The sequence below is a fragment of the Apostichopus japonicus genome, chromosome 22 (genome assembly GCF_037975245.1).
Source record: "Apostichopus japonicus isolate 1M-3 chromosome 22, ASM3797524v1, whole genome shotgun sequence".
NCBI classification, from domain to species: domain Eukaryota; kingdom Metazoa; phylum Echinodermata; class Holothuroidea; order Aspidochirotida; family Stichopodidae; genus Apostichopus; species Apostichopus japonicus.
Window position 1 is genome coordinate 16,949,937 of NC_092582.1, and position 21,791 is coordinate 16,971,727.

Here is a 21,791-nt window from a genome sequence, read left to right on the forward strand (position 1 = left end):
TTATGCAGAAACCACGACGACTGTCTCTGCAATAGAGGTAAATTAAGTGAAAGTGTGTCATGTTCCACTGAACCATTGGATGTGTATTTGTGCAGACGAGGTGCCCATTAATACATATATTTCTTGGTAATTCCTACGATCAACCATCACGGGGTTGCCCCCCCCCCCTTAAGAAAATCTTGCTCCCTCATAACAATAGGATGTTGGCTACTCCACTGGGGGAGGCCACGTTGACTTGGAACTTCTGTTGCTGGTACCAGACCACAGATAGGACTTACTATTGTTTATAGTCTTTGCCCGATTTGAAATGTCTCAAGTGGTTAAAATGGCATGCAAATGTGGCCAAGGAACAAATAAATATTAGTAGAGGGCGCTCTTGTTAGCTTACATTTAGAGTTTCTTTATGTTCTACTTACATTCAGAACCATGTATACCTCTTTGTTTGCATAAATGTAAGATACATAACCTGGCATTTTTCAGAACTCGAAGCCTTAACGCGTTGAGATGTTTCATCCTATCAGACCAACCAATGAGAGGTTATTGAGCCCCCCCCCCCCCCCTTGGCAGTAGTATACTGCATGATGTTGGTGCGAAGAAGAGTTTTGCCTGACCATTGCCTTTTTCCAAACATAAATGATCGGGCTATTGTTGAGCATTAGGAGGGCTGTTGTAGGTGCAACTTTCTGAGATTTCACTACGAAAACACTTGGGTATGGGGGAGGGGGAAAAGTGGAAATGTTATACATAAATCAGCCTCCATGGAGAGATAGTCATGTTTTTTCGTGGTAACATTAAACATGGACCCTCACACTTGCAAAGTCATTCACATGCAGTGTGAGGGTATGACAGAGAGGTGGGAGGGGGGGGGGAGACACATGCCCAAAAGTTTCTGCTCAGTATGTGCGGTAGACATGCTGACGGAGTTACAGTATGAGGGCTGGTTGCAATGGACCCCCCCCCCCAGTGGTAACACTTCAAAGATCAATAAGGTAAGTTTTCTTTTCCTTAACAAAAATAGTAAAGTACAACTTTTTCTTCATAACACCTAGTCTTCGACTTTCCTTGTTTCATGCCGTGGCATCTATCCCTTTAATCCAATTTAGCACTCCAAACAAATCAATCGGAACTTTAGATTGAAGCAGACTGAATTGTTTGTCACATTATGTGAATACTCAATGTAGTGCATCCCACAGGGAGCCATGTGTTGGTTGCACATCTGTCCCTTTCGGCGTTCGTTGCTGTAGCCTTTGACACATTATCATTACAACGAACACCAAACAAATATTACGCTCTTTAGAAATGTAGAGTTCATTGCTGAAGATGTCGCTTTTAAGAAGTAATTGAGGTAATTATATGTATATTATATTTAAGCTTTGGCTCATGTTAGGATAGGGAAGTATAAGTGAGTTTGTGACTCACAATTTGTATTTTTGTTCGTACAACGTGGACCTATTCTCAGCGTGGGTTAGCCTATCGTTAGATAGTGTGGTAGGCCTAGGTTTATTGTTTCCGAGAATGCATCACGATGGTATTCAAGTTCATTTTGAGTATTTTCAAGGGCTTAGTTAAGTTTTGTACTCTTAAAATATATCATTATAAGATCACATGCCTTGTTATTGTTGTATTCGAGGGAATCGTGTAATTCGTGTGTTTCATTGTCTAGGCTAAGCGTGCCTTACGGTGAATTGCTAAGTGTGTATAAAGTATTTTAGTATTATATTCCGATAGAGCGCCCTCTCATAACAAACAAGATGGCTGCGCCCATGTTATCGTTGAATATATGTGTACGTAATAGGCAAGCCACCCAAGTGAGCTAGAGTAACATTATCTAATTATTCATTAAGGTATTTTCTTTCTATATTCACCACTTTATGTGTTAACCAGCACTGATTAAGATTAAATTCACCTCTGTTGATATTGGTTTTGGACAAAATGCCTCTTGCTGCTGTATTAACCACAATTAGTTGTTAAACGATGTATTCTGTAATAAGTTACACGTTCTGTGTACAGGGAACTGGTTGAGATGTAATTGACTAGATAAGTTGTGTTATTGTTTTATAAGTGTAATGCCCTGCCCATAAATGGACAGAGAGATTGTAAGGCAGACGTGCCGAGATTTAAATGTCGCCATCTCATCATTTTTACGATTATGTGTTATGTCTAGTGGTGCTCCCAGTTCTACCCTTGTCATTGTAGCTATTCAGACAGCGTAGAAACCAGCCTAATTGGGTCACAGAAAGTAGAGTTAGTCTGGTACACAATTTTAAGTGACTTTATTTTTATGTTTTGTTTCTCTTTTTATTATCTTTCAGGAAAGTTACCTGAAGGTGCTGCACCGTCCTTTTTGTTTATGTAATCATATAATATAATCTCGAACATGCTATGTGAGAGAAGAAGTAATAAACCCCTCAGCCACCAGAACAAGCGGTGGTAGAAATTAGCACTCTCCCCTGCCTATTTATTCCTGCGTATCCTCACATCAATGTGACAGCATCATGGTTTGCTAGTGACCGTGTCCAAAGAATGCAATAGCTTTGTGACATAGTTGTCACAACATCAAATGATGTTATAGCATCACAGGCAATTTGGGTTTATCTAATAATTTTAAAACATTTTATGCTAGAGAGCACCATGACAAGATTTCAGTCTCTTCCGTTATAATAAAAATGTCAAGAATGGGGATTTTCATCCATCTGTCAATATTAGTTAACGAAATAAACAATCAAATACCATTATTAATTGCGACTTGAGTTTATTGAAAGCACCAAGTACAGTCCTCTTGTTCCAATGTCACCAGATTAAAGTATTGCATTTATTCACCACAAATATGCTATGATATCAATACAATAACAAAACAAATCGCTGCTTTTCCCAGCAACTAGATCGCAAGTAGAGACAAGCAAGCACAAAGCACACATACTTATTTACATATGAAACACAACCAGCTATGGTATTTCCAAGATAAATTTGGCATGGCAAGGTACTGTCAACCAGAACGAAAACATTTCATGGTTCCTTGCTGCTGCTCATTGATTAACAGGGAACACCTCAAGTATGTAATGTTGAAGCAAGATCAATTATTGCCTTACAAAGCCACACCTCCTCATAAATACACACGTTATCAATTGCAACACACATCGCCATGGGTAGGCTACCTATCAATAACACACTCACCTTTGATGAAACTGTGACTTATGATTGTCTACTGTACTTATTGCAATCTAAAGATTGAGGTTTAACCCTGTGACCTCATTAATATTCATGATATGAGCACCAAAATCAATATGGTTTATCAACTAATTATGGACCACCCACCCACCCACCAAATATGGCATTGATCAATCATAGCCCTTGTTGAGTTATCATGCATACAAACTTACACACACATGCACACCGACCTGACCACAAAGGTTCCTTTGCTTTCAGCAAGGAACCAAAACTACAAAACGCCATATACGAAATGCACATAAATTTAAGTTTGCTGTTGTGTTTGATCCAGGCACAATGCAACATGATATTTCTTGTTAATTAAAAAAAGAGGTATTTGCATACTCCCTTAACAGCAAGGAAATGTTAATTGACTGTCAAGACTGACTGAGACCACAGAATGTTTAACATACAATGGATGGGTTAATTTACTGCAATGTTCAGAAAATAACATAATATCAACCCTGCTGAAGGATAACTATTTCATGCCACAACAAATACCTTTTCACAGTGAAAAAAACTTTTTCGACTAAATAGATCTGTAAATAAATGTACAGAATATATGGCACCTGTGATTTGCAAAGGCCATATTTCTATAGCGTTTTAATGTTAAGATTTGTTATTTGTTCTAACATTGTTTATAAATTATTAGTCACTAGTATAAAATTCGTCTTGATTAACTATATGATTAGATGGCAGAAATATGATAATTATGATAGTAACATGGACAAATATACCTGCCAACCCTTCCTGCCACACTCCTTTTTTTATCATCATTGAACAACCATTTCAATCGTAATTCTGCTTGCATGCAGTGCTTTCTCAATTGACTTGAACTGTGATCAATAATAACATTGAGTTTCTTTTTATAGTTATTGGGATCATTTGCTTGATCCTATGAAGTTTTACAGTACCTAAATGAGTAAACATCTAAGAATGTCTGAATAGGTAAAATACTAACTGTATCCATGGACAGTATTTAACTTATCACAATTTAAGTATAGGTTCAACTGCAATATACCATACTGCAGCTTTAAACAACTACATACACATAAGCCTGCAAGACCAAGAAATATGCCTCCTCCCAATCTATTGCCTTCTCAGGTATGTACAGTATGCCTTCATTATTAGCAGTCATGGCTGGTGAAAGACATAAAAATTGATAAAACTAGTAGAAATTATAATTTTCACAGTTGGAATGTCCAGCCACATCAGTCTCCATGTGATTACTGTCATGTCTTTCTGCTACTACTGTACTGCTCTAATGAAACTTTCTCTATGAGGCTTCTTATGCCCTTCAACATGTCTCTTGACATAAATAGAATGAAAAGATAAAAAGTTTCACACAATATGCATGAAAATATGAGTGTGATGTCGGGTATTTTATGTGAAGTATTTGCCAGTTTTGCACACTTTTGGCAAAAGTTTTGCTCACTGCCATAGGTGGAATTATGATATTTCTTCTCATATAATGTCTGAAAATGTTGCTAACAGATGATTGAACGAACACCGACCCAGAGACTAAACTGAGAGGATGAACATTGCTAGTTGCCAGAGGAATGCTTGTGGTTGCAATTTTGACCTTGCAGAGGAAATTGCATTGAAAATCCATCACAAAAAGAGTTTCCAGAGCACTTAAACAACCAAGATAAATGTAATACAGCTAATCCTTTAAAACCACTCAAGTTGTGAAATTTTAACTCAAAATTTACATAGCTTTTTTAATACTACTGATAAGTTACCACTGTAAACTGGTCATACACAGTATACCAAAAGATTGAGTGATTTGCAAACCCTGAAACTGGCATGTTGTATGAAATGCTGCAGGTTTCATGTAAACCAGGCTCTACTTTATTCATAAATAAGTACTCTACCACATCATGTGTCAAGCTGAAAGAATAAGACATAATTATATAGAATTCCTTAATACAAACTGTAAATGATGACATCCTAGGCTCCTAGCACAGATACATGTATGGTGAACAAACTTACCACCTTGATGGTTATCTATTACATGTTAATACAAGTAGGAAGCTAATTGTAATTTGCCAATTTTGAGCTGTCTACATAAACTTAATAGTTCAATCTTTTTTCAAGCAATCCCACTTGCCTCAAATACAGGACTGCAGGGTTTAAAGTTGGTAAAGGATGGCTAAGCCAACGGCTGCCATACAGTTGCAGTGCTATGAGGGGTTTTCACACTGCCCATTCAGTAGTTACTTAAAAAAGGTACTGTAGAAAGATGGATAACAGCTAGATGGATTGACAGAGTGAAGATGCTGAGTCACAATAGTTCAAGTAGCATCGCTGGTTTGAGCTAAGAGTTACATTGGAATATGGGAGAGTCTTTCGAATATCCAGTTGCTCAGACTTACACTCAGTATTTTTCAATACTGTGCTTGCTCTCCATTAACCAGGTGCCACTCCATTAAATATGGAATAACAACATTTTGCTCTAAAGTCTTCGTTCATACAAGACATACTGCTATTTATCATGATGGCAACTTCCATAGACCAGTCATGGAACCATGCAACATAGTTTGTGTGTCTATGAGTACAGCTTTACTTTCCTTTGCAATGTTTTTGGTTGTGCTTCTAATGCCAGTACTATCCTTTTGTATCAGCCTGTTAACAATCATTGAAATCTACTGCCAGGGTGTGTTGTCAGTGAACCATCTTTTGAAAGATTAAGGCCAGACTGGATAGTCATTGGACCGACAAATCTTGACTACTTCATTATTAATGATCTTTGGTCACCCTTAATTAACTGCATCAGAACTGATGATGGAATGCAAGTTCTTGATTATTTGACCGAATGCTTTTGACTGACATATGAAGTTCTCTTGGATCTCATGCTGATCACCTGTCACAATTTCATAAGAATAGCTCAACACCTTGTCCAAACAAGGATCTCAATCACTGCAGTTTTCAAAGTCATTACAAACTAGAAGGGGTTTCAATTTCATCCACAAAAGTCTATGAAATACATATAGCCTAAGTGCTGAATAACATGTGGAGTGAGTACTTGGCAGTATTTTTCAAAGTTGCAGACAATACGCTGCACATTGTTATACAGTGTACATAGGACAAACAATGGGGCATTGGACATATTGTGAATCGCCTTTGGGTAAGCACGACCCCCCCTCCCCCTTGGATCCACCCGTACAAAACTAAGTATTACTCCTAGGCCCCAGGGTGAATAATTATTAAAATACCAGAGTGAATGGCCGTGTATGATACTGGCAGTACAGTTTACAGGCCTAAGTAAGGCTAACACAGTTACATTCCTAACATAAAGTTACGCCGAGTAGTACTGGTAATAGTAGTAGTAGTAGAACTAGTTACTCGGCCTACTAGTACTACTAGTAATAGGTAGGCTATATCGAAATTCGGACTTCTTCATCACTTCTAAAGCGCCCGAATCGACCGCTCGCCATTTCTCTATTTCTATGCTCCTTCAACTTAACTATACACGCTTGAATTTGGGCTGGAAGTCGCCATTCTTCTCGTCTACGCTTGCGCTATGTTTCATCTATGGCCGCAGACATCTTGAATAGGGGTGCTTGGCAGCGATTGGCTGAAACCCCAAACCTTCTCTAAGATCTATTTTGATTGGTGCTAACATTCTGTGACACCGTCACCTTCGGCGAGTCGATCTAGGAGCTTGTCCAGTAGTCACCATCTTGGGACTACATGAAACCTCTTTTGAAAATTAGTAAAATATTTTTAAAGAATTAATTTATGTGTTCCCACCCTACGAAATGGAGCATTATTTAGTATTTGGTAAGAATTTGACATATATATTTATAATAGAATTCAACGATCGTAGCAACGAAATGAGCCAATTAAACCGTATCACAGATTCTCCTTCGGCCGCGAGATATGCCATTTACGTGATTGGTGCATTAAAGATGAACGATAGTGATTTTTCACCATCGACGAAAAAATACGATTTTATTCAAGAGTATTCTAGTTGGTTTCCATTTTACACATGTGAAAATTCAAGTCAATCCGATGTTGGGAAAGGCTTACAAAAAATTCCTAAACTCGTTGATTTTTTAAACCAAAATTGGGCTTTTCTCGAAAAGCATTATGATGATCACGTGATCTACAGTGACATGTGACGTCATTATGATGATAACAACGTGAGCTCGGCGTAGTGTACTTCAGCAGTGTGCACTTAGTGTGTAAGTTTAGTTGCAACCTACTCTATATTGGACTCGACAAACAACGTAAACCACTAGCAAAATCCAAGAAATTGCGTTGTAGGGGGATGCAACAGAACGAATGTGGACTCTACAATAAGTTTTTTTTTCAATTTTCCAAGCGGAAAAAGTAGTGAGAGATATCGGAAACTCTGGATACGATTTGTGAGGAGAACCAGGAAAGACTTCATCGCACCAGGAGTTCCTCATGGCAAGAATGTGAAAGTTTGTTCTGCCCACTTCACAGAAGATGATTCTCGGGCCCAGTTGAAATTTGCGTGTGGCAAGGTCACTAAAGTAATAAAAGTTTGAAAGATTGATGCTTTTATGCCGCATTATTTATATATATCCCGATAAATGCAACAGTAAGTGTTGGAACTGGAAGACATGTCAGACGTGAACAACCTAATGACTATGTGAGGAGAGAATCCACGTGCAAATTTCAATTGGGGCATGGACGTCGCTTAGGCAGAGTTTTTTGGGGGCAGAGATGTGTTCATACCCTCCAAACCACTTTAAATGTAATACGAATAGGAAATGTGTGTATGCTCGAGCGAAACAAAACATCGTGTAAGTATTACTTACGGTAGCGCACACTGTCACTTATGTTTGCACAGTGTGAAAGTACCAAGGGCGAAGGAACCGGGGGGGGGGCTGGGGGCGCCAGCCCCCTCAGTGAAGAATATGGAGGGGCGGAAGTATCATTCCGCCCCCCCCCCCCCCGCTTTGCAAGTCAGAAAACCCCTTCTTCATTTCCAAATGAGAAAAAAATCTCATTTGGAGCACCAAATTGCATCTAAGGCCAGGTGAAAATGCAAAATTATATACAAAATGGAGTGGATGACTTGAAGTGTGCTATATTGCACCCTTAGACCCCTCCCCCAGGCCGGCCATAAGTCTTCAGCCCCCCCCCACTCAAAAGTACCTTCCTACGCCACTGGAAAGTACCGTTTGCGGACCTACGTGAAGTTGGGCTAGAATACGATTCCTCCTGAAGCCCAAACCACGAGGCATGCATGTGAATAAACGCAATAGGCATTGCATGTAGTGAGAAAATTGTTCGAGCTAGACTAACAACTCGATTGAGTTCAAATGCGGTGGTATTTCAAGCTCAATGAAACCTTTCTGTTGGATTTAATGACGCACGAAACAAGGAACGTTTATGTTTTACAGTAGGCCTAGTGCATACAAGCGAATCTACTTTGTTTAGAACTTTGGATTTTCTTTCGGATGTTATACTAATCTACGTTTGAGACTATCATCACTATTGTTATTGTGCCAGTTTGACTGGTAAGTGAGCACATTCATACATCACTCTGTATAAAACCCGCCAAAAACGTGATCTTGAGATTTACGTTACTTTGGGTCAGCTTGCGAGTTACCTCTTCAGATATTGGGAAATCGTTGCGAAATCGCCGCAAATTTTGTAAAAAAAACTTGTAAACACGTGGCTGCATCCTATGCAGCCTACCGCTCTGCCACCTCACCGCCCAAAAAAAATCGAACACCACCTCAATTTTGAAACTTTTCGGTCTGAAAAATGAGATTTTTAGGCATTTCTTGCACGTGTAGCACGCGTGCACACTATAGTTCATTTGACGGAAAAGACACACCTGGCTGACTTGCAAGGATAACCGCCCTTCTGACGTCCTACTTGTTCAAAATTGGCATTTAATTTAATTATTTTTTCTCTCTCTCTTTTTTTCTCTCTCTTTTTTTTCTCTTTTTTTTTTTTCGACCAAGAGCAGGGGGGTCCGGACCCCCCCTGGATCCGCGCCTGACATTACGCCGAAAATAACAGTTATGCTGACACGAAATGCACGCACAGCTCCGTACTGAACAGTTCACAACAGAAAAGATCATCACAGTGACGTCATTCACTGACCTGAGGGCTGTTCAAGGTCGTTGCAGTGTTTGCAAATTCCTAAATTACGGAGGGGAAAAAACGATGTTTTAATTCCCTTTTTTATAACTTTCCGGTGTGCTATTTGAAAAATTAAAAAAATATGTTGCTTGGTAACATATAAACTACATTATGTATGAAAATGAGAGATTTTTTTCTGTCACTATCGTTCTACTTTAAGTAAACAAACCTTGATGCACGGTTCAACCGACGAATCAGAGACGCCGCTTTAACAAGCTTCGGTACGCCGATTTTCACTGTCACGTGGTATACGCCGGACGCTTTACCTGGAGAGTCATGTAAACGATTACGATGGCGGACCATGAAAGTTGCTCGAAAAATGCTTGTTTTGCTCACTGTTATGGTGTTTCTGGAATTTTAAAGCCTTTCACAGTGACAACATGGAACACATTATTGAAAAGTGTTACACTTTGGAAAGATCTAGTGGGTTATCAGGCCGATATAGCAAGTGAATTTTTACGTGTTAATGGCGATGTTGATATTACCACACTACCTATCCCAGAACATGGTGGTATCCACGAGAAATGTTATCGGTATTTTACCGACTCCTCAAAGCGCAAGCGAGGTATAAACAACAAGAAGAAAGACATTGTGGTTGAATCATGCAATGAACCAGGTAAGACTTTAATTTCGGATGTAACAAATACGTATAAAGCACATTTTATGATGTTCAATTTGGATCATCATTATGAGTTACACTCATACATGTAGCATGTAAGGTTCATAATTGACACTTAAGCCTGGATTTGATCAACGATGTCTATCAAGGAATGATCCAAATCACTCAACTGTATGTGTTTTTCATATGTGTAGTTCCTCAGAAATGTAATGATTTCAAAATATTTAAAGTTCTGTGGTTATGCACCGTACAATTGAGCAGAATTTGACCACAAAATGTCTGCCGTGTCAAGTTCTTTCATACCCGTTAAATTGACACATTCGTCGATAAGCTAACTGTAGTGTAGGCCTTAGTATACATCCATTGACTTTGGATGCTGTTTGCTATGCTCTGAGCCTAGTCTTAGCTCCGACAGGTCAGGTCCCAGAGAGTAGTGGTATCATATTGAGATAATGTTGGTTATTTAGGGTGTAAGATTTCCAAATGCCCGAAAAATGTGCAAAACTTGGGGGAAGGTGTTAAAAGCTTAAGAAAAACCACAAGTTGGTCAGCAAATAGCTGAAATGGATTCAAGCTCATGAAATATGTAATTCTGCTTGATTGCAAAATGTTTAGATGGCCTGCTGTATCGTTGCTAGTAATATTTGAAGGTGCGTCAGTTATGAGGGTGCGTCAATTATGAAGCCTTTACTATATACATGTACATGCATAATGAATTTCATCTAGCTATCTTGATGCACAGTCAGTGCATGACTGGCCTATGCATGTGCAGTATTTATACTTGAATGTTAGACATGATAAATAAAGAAATAGAAATTTATAATTTTGGTCTCATATTGTAGTTATGTGGCTATTGTCTAAAAAGCTGCCATATTGCAGAGTTACGTCCAATTTTCAATACAATTGTAGTTCCTTATTTTTTTATTTTTTTTTCAAATTATATGGTAGTTTTGTAAAATAAAAAATGTCATGTATTCCCAACTGGAAAATACTATGAGCAACATAATTTAAATGTATTTACACAAACAGGACAAATTATGCTTGTGTTTTTCCATTCTTAATTCTTGTCATTGCATGTACTAGTACTTGTTTACCGGTACCTACAAATTGATTCACACATCATTTTTATTTCATTCTTTCACAGAATTGGAACCATCCACTTCCAGCGGGGAACCCAAAGCTAAGGATACGTCATCTACAGCAGAAACAAGGTTGTTACGCTCTAGCTCCAGTGTGGTCAGCTTTCGCAAGATATTATCTAATCCTGTCCTTCCTGAGGTGTGCATTATCTGTTGTGGCAACAAGTCATGGAGAGATCGCGAGGGACGAAAGAAGAAAGAACCTTTGCTTTTATGTGAACTGCCAGATGGTGGCAAACTAGCAATAGCTGCTAATGACAAGAAAGATATCCGGATATTGATTCAGATTCGTGAAAGAGACTGTGTGGCCATCAAAGTGAGATACCACCGGAGCTGTTTCAAAGGTTACACAAATTACTTAACCAGAAACAATGCAGCGCCAAAGGAACAGATGTATGCCAAAGGATTTGATGCCTTTTGTAAATACAACATTGATCAGAAGATCATAGTGGAGAAGAATATCTACCTCTTTACGAAATTGAAGAAGCAGTTTTGCAAAGCTGTGAAAGACGTGGAAGGCATCGATGCCAGTGGGTACAAGACGTACAATTTGAAGCAACGCCTACAACGCAGGTATCCCCAGCTGTGTTTTCTAAAGCCAAAGAAAATATATGCTAGTGAAATGGTGTACATTGAGACACTATCAACTGAAGAAATTGTGCCAGGTGTCATGGGTTCTGAATCTGATACCACCACTACTGACACAGACACCACAGACCACGAGAAAGAGGTGCCACCAAAGCGACAGAGGCATGGCAGTGGCTACCAAACTAGACCAAATGAGATGTCATCACTCAGGGACAGGTATTCTACTGCATTGGACCTGAAGAAAGAAATGCTACAGGGAACAGCATCAACCAACCTTCTATGGCCTCCAACATCAACAGATTTATCAATATTCGCAGCACGCAGTATGGTACCAACAAAGCTGTATAACTTTCTGGCATGGGTTGTTGGCATTTCCGATGAACCAGATGATAAAGAGAAAGTGAAGACTACAGATACAGAGGATCGTCACATCCTTGCCATTGCTCAGGACATCATGTATTTGGCCACGAAAGGAATGACATAAATATATACCCTAATAAAACTTCTGGTGCACACTTACAACCATTGAATTGAAGTTGGGAATAATTTTTATTCTGTGAAGTGGTGTATTATGTGCATAAGTATTAATACAGCAACTGCACCCCTGACCGTAACCATTATGTAGTGTTTGTAAATGTTGGTGTATTAACAATATGAAATATCTACAGGTAGTAAAAAGCTGTTACTCCAAGACAGTGACAAAGTAACTCTTTAGTCAAAGTAGGATTCATCTATGTATATTTATTTAAAATAATTCAACATGCATTGCATTTATTTACAATTCTATAGTGTACCATTGCAACACTCTTAAATATAGGTGAGTTTGCACATTTGACAGAAGATTTTGGTTCATTTTGTAGCCTATGTGAAATGCATTTATAATAAAGTAGTAAATTTGGATTTGAGTGGTGCTACAGCTACATAGCTCTTGGAAAGTATAGGTCATTTTCTCTGAATAACACAATTGTAAGATAAGTCGTTTATATTCACTCACTCATTAATTAAGCTCCCTTTATGGTTAATTGGATGATTTCAATCTCTTGGAATATATCTTGGCTAATTCATTTTCATGAAATATTCATGTACATTGTAAAAAATCTAAATCAACAGGCTAAGTAGGCCAAAATTTGAATTTTTTGAGAAAATACGTCAAATATACGATGTTTTGGGATGGATTTCACGAAGTGCATGTTGTATTTTAATATATTTTTTAATTGCATTTGAGTTAAGCAACCAGTGTTGTCACTTGATCAAGAGAAATCATAATGCAAATTTGGCTTTGCAAAAGTTCCTTATGTTGTCTGCAGCTTTTTTTTTAAGGGATTTCTTGTTTCGGGCCCTTTGTCTTTAGGCGGGAATTTCTGGGAAGTGCTCCACTTCTGGAGGTGGGAACTGCCATAGTCTGAAAGAGACATAAAATATCTACAATTTAAGCTACATTTCAGGTAGTGCCAAGGAGGGGACTACTAAACATAATTTAGAAGTGCATTTCAGCCTTACGCCCTATAGTCTATTTACCATGTACTCTAAATAAATAAGGACTAACAAAGTCTTCCCTGTAAGCTATATCAAGCCCATCATTTAAAAATACGGAAGGTCTGTCACAATTAAACGTTATCCCACTTAGAGCATGGATGTGACCTAACTGCGTATTTCATGTTGTAACAATTTGCAGGGAAATATACGCGCTAGTAAAAAAAAAAATGCAGTTGAAACAGTGGCACCAAGCGCTGGCATGCACATCAATTCTCTAAATGGGGTAAAGTTTATATTGTGCTGTTAAATACTTCATGTACTATAAATAGTACAGATCATGTTATATGGTATGGGAAGAAAACACAACAGGTCTGCAAAAGAGTATAAGATATCATAAAACTCTTTATAAATAATATCTCAAGGGACAATTACTGTGTTACCTTAAATTGTACAACGCTTGTAATTAAAATAAAGTGATAAAATGGCAAAAATCTGTTATTTTGGGGAAATTTCATCAACTATTTGGTGTTTCGTTTCAACACTTCATGAAGTGCACGTCCTCATTAGATGCCAATTCCAATATCATTACTTATAAAAAACAATATGGGTCATTGTAGGATGTCAAATCCCTGAACAAACAGTGTAATACCATATTTCACTTGCATGACACGCAGTCCTTTTTAAAGGAATTCTTGTTTTTTAGTGTTTTGTTTTTAGGCGGGATTTACTCAAAAGTGCCCCATTTCTGGGAGTGGGAACTGTTAAGATATTGAAAGGACACACAATACCTACATTTTAAGCCACATTTCATGTAGTCCCCAGGAGATGACTGCAAGAATTAATTTAGAAAGCTGTTTTGACTTCATGCTCCATAGTCTATATGGCTTTGTGAAGCTTTCAGACAACAACTTTTGTGTGTATGTGTGTGTCGGGGGAGGGGACGTGTAGAGAAAGGCGGCGGAATGTAGAGCCCTGAATCCCCGCCCCCACCGCTGCTTTCCCCCTTTTTTGTAGTAGGTGCCAAGCAGACGTTATCATAATAGACTTCTACGCTTGGTAATAGAGTAAGGCTATTCCATGTTTATTATCCAATAGTTCCATACTTTCAAGGTATATGACGTACGGTATACTATATGTAACTAAATTTGACCATTTATGATCTGATACTCTTTATGCTAATTCAAAGTAAATGATCTAGCAACGCCGAGGTAGAGAATTATGTGTTTGAGGAGGCGGAGGGGGGGGGTAGACCACTATGGTTTTAAACACCTATATTCCTTTTTTTTGGGAGTGAGGGGGGGTCGACTGCTGTAAGTTGAATCAGGAATAAAATCATCGCATGATGGCGTGTATCATATATATATATATATATTGTGAGTAATGTACTCACCGATGTGATTATACTTCTGTGTTAAGGACGCATTGATCCGATGAAAATCAGGGCTCCAGATGCCAAATGTCTCATAAAAAATACAGAAAAGAAATCATATAAATATAAAAAAGAAAAGAGAAAAATATTTTCAGTCCGACCCAAATGGACCCAAACTAAACCCAACGTAGACCGAAATTGAAGCTGTAACGGGGAAAAGATGTCGCAAAAATGTCCACTCCTTTCTGCAAAAAAATGTCCGTCGATGATTATTACATATATATATATATTTCGGGGGCGGGGCGTGGGGGGCGTGGGCGGGGCGTGGGCGGGGGCGGGGGAGAAGATTATTGTCAATTTCGAATGAATGCATAATAACAGGTCATATACTGTATATGGACAACATACGAAAGTGTACGGTAATTCATGCATGACAACGGTGAGAGGTATAACGTCGTTTATTCCTATTAAATTTCGCGATGACATGTACGGTATATTGCCAGCATATTTATCATCGGATTAAGGTTGTAAGCACTTTTGGGGATGAAATTTAAAAAATTATATGTATCCAGGAAAGAGAAACTCTATATGCCGTGTCTAACTTTGAACAGGTTCAAGCTGGCCAATTTTGGACAGAACGAAAATTCAATTTAAGCCACTCAGATAAGGCTTCACTTTGTGAAACCTGTTAAATGAGAGTACACAACGTTTGACCACTCAGTATAGATAACATGGATCAACAACTAAAACAGGAATGATGCTTGCCTGGTTTTCTTTGTTGTAAGGGCTCTGATATATCAGGCCTATCGAATGAGGGTTTTGCTGTCGCGTCGGAGACAAGACTCGTAACGGGAGATTCTCGTCTTGTGTGATGCCGTTGTCGCCACAAAAATCAGTCAAAGTTTTTGTACGTGGCTTCTTCGACCGCAGTGTAAACACGTTAGCCATACCCCTAAGTTCAAAATTCCACGTGTATATACTGTTTTGTCTTTACAGTCAAATCTGGAAACCTGTTTCGTTGATCAACGGAGGTGTGTTGTATGTAGGTTCTCGCAAAAGGAATGTAGTAGGCCGAACTAGAAATGAACGTGCATTCGCTTACGTGTTACAATGTATAAGTAACACAAGAGAGGAATTTATTCCATGGTTGAGACTGTTTGTCAACCTAAATATAAAAATAAAAATAATAAATCTAAAATAGCGTTTATTTACGTTATACCTACCTGTATGTTTTCTCCCCCAGTCATTAAACAAATCATCCATTGTGTTCTCTTCTTGATCAGCTCTTCTCGTAACTCCGCACTATGTGGTGGAAGATCATTATACTCGGGATTTCGGTGGTCTTGGCTTGGCGGATATTGGGCTTTGTCTATTTCATGGGTCCTCATCGAACGATACATACACACTGGCCAGGCCCTTGTCGGAATCTGGCCCCAATAAGGTCTGGTGCAGAAGGTATCGCGCTTTCTAGTCTGCAGGGGTTAGCCTTCATCTCGTCTGGATACAAAACAGCTGACGTCACAGATGAACGGATAAAAAACTCTCTAGCCAGAGTTTTTCTCTTCGACTTTAACAAACCTGACGGGGACGCCAAAGAGTTAGAGCTTATAGGTGACGTCAGACTGGCGTCACCACATGGTATATCTTTATGGGAAGACAAAGAAGGCATCCAAATCTTCTTGGTGGATCATCGGTTAACCGAAGATACGATTGAGATATTTCGGTTCGAGCCACCGCTCTCACTAAGGCATACCAGGACAATTTATAATCCTTTATTTGCTAATCTGAATGACGTCATTGCGACAGGTGACTCGAGCTTTTACGTCACAAATGCAGCGTCTGTGCGTGATGGCCCTTTGCTTACCATCTCATTCCTGCTACAGTTATCAACAGGCAGTGTAGTCTATTACGACGGAGTTACAGCCAGACAGGTAGCGGGGAATGGTAAAATCCTAAACGGAATAACGTCCTCATCCGATGGGAGGTTCATATTCGTCTCGTACATGGTTGATGAAGCTATAGTCGTGTTTCGGAGAGAGGGAGACGGTTCTTTGACGAGAGTCCAAACCATCAGTTTGTCAGCTATCCTCGACAACCTATTTTATGATCCAGCAACTGGAGATTTGCTAGCAAGCTGTGGTATCCCGATAGGATTCTTCACTATGATCACTGACTATGGTCATAAAGCGCCCTCACATTTACTTCGTATCAGACCTTTGTCTGGTGGACGAGATAACCCCTTTGAAACTTATAATATCGTGGAGCTATTTGCAGATGACGGATACCTGCTGTCGGTGTCCTCGAGTGCTGCTTTATTTCAAGACAAGTTGTTACTGGGAAGCGTGCTAGAGAAAGCAGCACTATGCGAGATCAGATACGCAAATGACTGAGTGAATAGAAGCGCCAGGCTGCTTTATGGCAGGGGTGGGGGGGGGGGTGGAGGCAAATTGCTTTGGAAGGGGAGGAGGCAGAAGGTTGGCGTTGCAAGAATCGCTATAGCAACGTAGAGGTGGATGCTAACTGCATTAAGGGTAAAGGGTTGTGGGTGGGTGGGTAGGGAAGGGAGGGACGGGTAAGTCTATGGGTTTATATGGCAGTAATGTATGAAAACATTTGCTATGGAAGGGGGAGGGGGGTGTGAGCGGCATGATCCTTTTTATGGCAGATGTAGACGCGAAATTTCCTTGAACGGGAGAGAGGAGAGGTGTGGTTATGAGAGGGACGAGAGCCTACAGATTGTTTATGATAGAGGAGTGGGCGCTGAATTGTTCTACAAGTCGCTGTGATAATTGAAACTTGTTTCATAAAGGCCAATGAGAAGAGCTAGAGGGGTGTGGGGGGGGGCGGGTGTTAAGCCATTTCATTGTTTGTAGTACGTATTAACAATTTCAAAGATAAATCGATGATTCACAGTGTCAATAATGAACACAAGAGTTAGTGAAATTTGACAGTAACGGATTCATCACCGTTCAACATTTATTATTTTTTTTATGAAGATTGTATCGAACAGCGATAAATTGCACGTGTACATATATTGGCCGCCTGCAATGAGGTTTTTTGAGTGTTTATGGTGGTTTACTGGCTCCGCTAGCAACCCTAATAAATTTGCAGGTATCCTGTTCCTCGCTTAAATAGCTAACTGTGAAATCAATAATGAATAATGTAATTAATAATGTAATAAAGGGAACAATTGAGTGAAGACGATCTCCCGAGTATCAATGTACCAAGCCCTTCCCTCCACTGGATCCTTTTAATAAGGAAACAATGAAAAGAATGCAAGACAATAGAAAACATGATCAATGTTTAGTTTTACTATAAATCATAGTCCATGAGTGTATGGTTGACAATCCACAAAAATTATTCGAAAATAACTCTTACATCTCTTGTTCGTCACCAACAAAGAGACATTTCTCCAGGGAAAGGACTCAATTCCCGGGGACTTTCTGACAACAACCCCCCCCCCACCTCCTCCACTACCCTCCCTCACACTTTTTAGAAGCTTACTGTGCCACTGTAAGAAATTGTACTCAGGCTATATATTATTATAGCTGAATCTGTTCCGTGGCTCCGAATCCAGATAGAGTATCGATTTATAGCTTAGACCAGCTGGGAGTCTCTGATGTGGAAAGTAAACAAGAAAACAATTGAAAATCAAAATCGCATTCCGCAAATTTTGAGCACTATTGTGTGGAATAGGTTTGGAGCTATAAAGGTGACAAAGCAATGTGTGACTGGATATTTTCAGGCATGTATATGTATATGTATATGAATATGGAATGAATATATTCGTCAAACTGAAACCAGCTGTTATCTCTCTGTACCTTGGACCCGTTTAACGCTTGTGCTAACTTTAATATCAGTCATATATTTTATATGTGCTTTTGTTGGAGTCTCGTTGCTTTCGGAAGACAATTAATTTGTTTGTTTGTCAATGACTCCAGAACAGTCAGATATTTACATTTGGACTAGAAGGAAGCCCCTGTATTTTATTTGATAACTTCGTTCACAGATTACGAATATACAGCATGCAAGAAGGCATAAACTTGGAAAGGAGTGAGATCAACATACTGGAACCTGGTTTATACATACTATCGAATCGAATGGATATCGATCGGACGGGCGGAAAGTAACTGAAATCGAAAGCCAGTCTTCCTTCTCAAGATATCCCTGCCATGTCCACTCAAGGTAAAGAACTTGTAATGGGTCGCAACTATAATTTTTGTACCCATGGGCGGGGTTGGGGGGGGGGAATTGAGGGTTAAGACTTTATGTCATCGATGGGAGTGGTGTAAGGGGATGGGGAAACAATCCATGGATCCTTGCCTGGACATATTCGTTGGTGAGGAGGTTAAGGGTGGTGTATAGTTATGAAGAGAGTCTGATGTGGAACTATAACTATCTTCATATACGCTGCATTTTTATCATTTCAAGCGCTCAAGAAAATCTACGATCACTGTGTCTATGAATATAAGATTTTTTAAGGTATAGATTTTCACTTTATGCAAGATAACACTAAACCGAGTCTTCGAACTAATGGTACTATTTGTCACTAATAATTCATCATTCTAAAAAGCAGAGTAATGAGAAGATCTGAGGTATAGCAACAATTATGTCATAGATTTTGAACAAATCACGACATCGTCTATGCGTGAGAAGCGAATCTATTCTATAGGAATCACGTATCGTAACTTGTGTGGAGAAACCCCAAGCAATGGGCTGATATATTACGTTTGGTATTTATGACTCTTTTTCTCTTGTGCAGACCAATGTGGAAAATGAAGATCTTTCTAACAGCCATCGCCATATTGCTGGCCTGCTGCGCATGTATTCCGGATTTTCTTGCTTCTTTAACGGCCCATTTGGCGCTGAAGACTTTCGGCGGCACACCCAGTACATGGATGGACACACTGCGCCTGGTTTACAATTCAAAACTGCCTGCATGTCCATGTACACTATCACAAGCCGATAAGGACCAACGTTTTATCACGAGTAACTCTTTGATAGGTTATTTCCACGAGGGGGCAAGTAATTGCTTACGTGCACCCTCCATATTGTCTCATTCATTATCTGGACAACAGTGTTGCTATGGAGATGATGGACGGCTGAGAATAGGCATTGAACAAAATGGCGGTACTGCTGACGCATATTCACCTGATGGTATCACAAATATTCTGAAACATATATGGTACGACGTCTTACCTTGGGTAGCATTTTGTGACATGGGTAACGCTAGCACGTACTACAATTACAGACCATCTGACGACTGTTTGGAGTACTACTTGCTTTAACCAAAAACAAACAAAAATGATGTCAAAGGATGATTTTAGGCGGCATTTTAATTTTGATGATGTCATCATTTATGCAGCCAAACCAGGAGAAACGTCGTGTGTGATTATTCCAATTTTCCAGATAATTATTCAGCTAAAAAAATATTTCTAATGCTCTTTCAATGGTACAGGGATCACGACGTCAGCTCCTTCTCGTTCCCGGCCTCATTGTTTATGATAAATCTTTTCTTTTATATAGTCTAATTAGTCAATCGTGAATGTTTTAGTTTTTCCTTTAAATTCGTTTAAAGGAAGGACCATTGTTGGATTACACCCAGTAATATTTATTTTTAACAGAATTTAAACGGTTAACACTTTATTTGAGACTATATATCTTTTAGTCGTTTAATCTTTTTTCTGTGTTTTTTTTTAGTGTGTGTCACTCTACGTTGCCTCAGTTCAGCGGATTTGTTGGTCAGTGTGTTTTATATATAAACGAAGATTAGTATCGGATGTGTAATGGTACATTTTCAAAACAAACATAAACAAAAACAAACCTTAAAAGTGCTGTAGCAATACAACCTGAATTCTCAGAGCATTCAGAGCAACAGTCTACAACCGATCATAATCTATCTTTGCGCCTTAACTCTTTATTAAAAGTCTTTGAAAATGTTGCCGAATATCTCGTTGAGAGTACACGTTCTAGCGAAAGGAGTGACCCATGTGGCATGCTATCACGGCAATCATCACCGGTAACATAACATAGGATTATTGGAAGATAAGAAGAAAATGTTCCAAGAAAGACGCAAGAAAAATGCGCATTGTTCCCTTTATTTTAAAGGGAGGGGTACTGTTATTTGTTTATCGTTGTTTATTTGCGTGAGAACTTTTAATTCACTCCCATATATACACGCGCAAGCACGAACGCCCACACTCACATATACAAGTTGGTTGAAGCACACACTGTCTGTATAACCAATACTATATAGTAAGACGTTCCTTGTACATCCTCTTGAATGTCATGCATATATAGTTAGGATCCCATCCTACCGAGTTGATATATATGAGACTAAACATTAATAAATCAGTCATCAACACGAACATTTTCGATATTTCAATATTTCGATCTTATATGATTTTAACATGTCGACTCTCAATCTCATAAAAAGCGACGAAGATGGATGTTTCAACTATCTTTCAATTTTTGTTTTGGATAATGTAAACCAGGTGATCTTTTTCAACACATATATTCCGTACGCCTTTGAAGTGGAGGGGTGGGGTGGGGTGGGGGGTTTGTGGTAGGAGTGTATATTGATGGATTTGTAGGGGCATTATATCACAACTACAGTAGCCTGTATAGGAAGGGAGTGACTATCTACACTGTCGATGTCTGTGGAATGCAGATTCTACTATTTGGAGAGCTCGTTGATGATGGCTTAATGAACTCTTCAGGCAATGCATCTCTCAAGGATGAGATTCCGCCTCAAGTTCTGCATGTGCACGGGGAAGGGAAGTGAACTTATTGAGGTCTATTCTTTAAGTTTGGTTATATCATGGTAAGTTTAGTAAAAAGGCATGCATCCGATCACGTACCACTGGCACACTATACGTATATCGATGTATATCAGTTTTTCTGCGGTATACATAATGTATGCTTATCTATTCATCATCTCTTGTGGGAGCATTTGTCATTGCACTAAGTGTACACAAATACAATATTCAAATTTAGTTAGATGTTATTAAGCAAACATTGATGTTACAAAGGGCATCGAATTTATCTCACACAGAAATACCATTTCCTGATAAGGCTGATAGCACGCATATACATCAATATGTTTTACATACATTTCCACCAGACATAGGTTCAAGTCAATTAGTCAATAGTATATATAGGCTGTTCGCCGTCTACACAAGTATCTATATTCTCTCAAGGTTAAAGATTGTGGGACGACATGGAGGATGGAATAGAGCGAGAGAGAGGGGAGGGGGGGGGGGAA

General features: G+C 39.1%; 3 protein-coding genes across 3 annotated transcripts in view; all 3 read left to right on the forward strand.

Moving 5' to 3' along the window:
* LOC139963660 (serum paraoxonase/arylesterase 2-like) overlaps window positions 1-20,203 on the forward strand; it is a 121,940-nt gene extending 101,737 nt beyond the window's left edge. The window contains exons 4-5 of the mRNA XM_071964668.1: window positions 18,129-18,712; window positions 19,290-20,203. The gene's annotated coding sequence lies outside the window, so the exon portion shown is untranslated. The remainder of the gene's footprint in view (window positions 1-18,128; window positions 18,713-19,289) is intronic.
* Window positions 1,197-14,356, forward strand: LOC139963996 (uncharacterized). Its single transcript, XM_071965286.1, has 3 exons — window positions 1,197-1,345; window positions 2,313-9,952; window positions 11,100-14,356. Exons 2-3 carry the CDS (start codon window positions 9,628-9,630, stop codon window positions 12,164-12,166), a joined length of 1,392 nt encoding a protein of 463 aa, XP_071821387.1. The 5' UTR covers window positions 1,197-1,345; window positions 2,313-9,627; the 3' UTR covers window positions 12,167-14,356.
* LOC139964094 (serum paraoxonase/arylesterase 2-like) lies at window positions 15,832-16,917 on the forward strand. The gene has a single exon (XM_071965444.1). It carries the CDS (start codon window positions 15,832-15,834, stop codon window positions 16,915-16,917), a length of 1,086 nt encoding a protein of 361 aa, XP_071821545.1.
* Window positions 20,204-21,791: the final 1,588 nt, after the last annotated feature.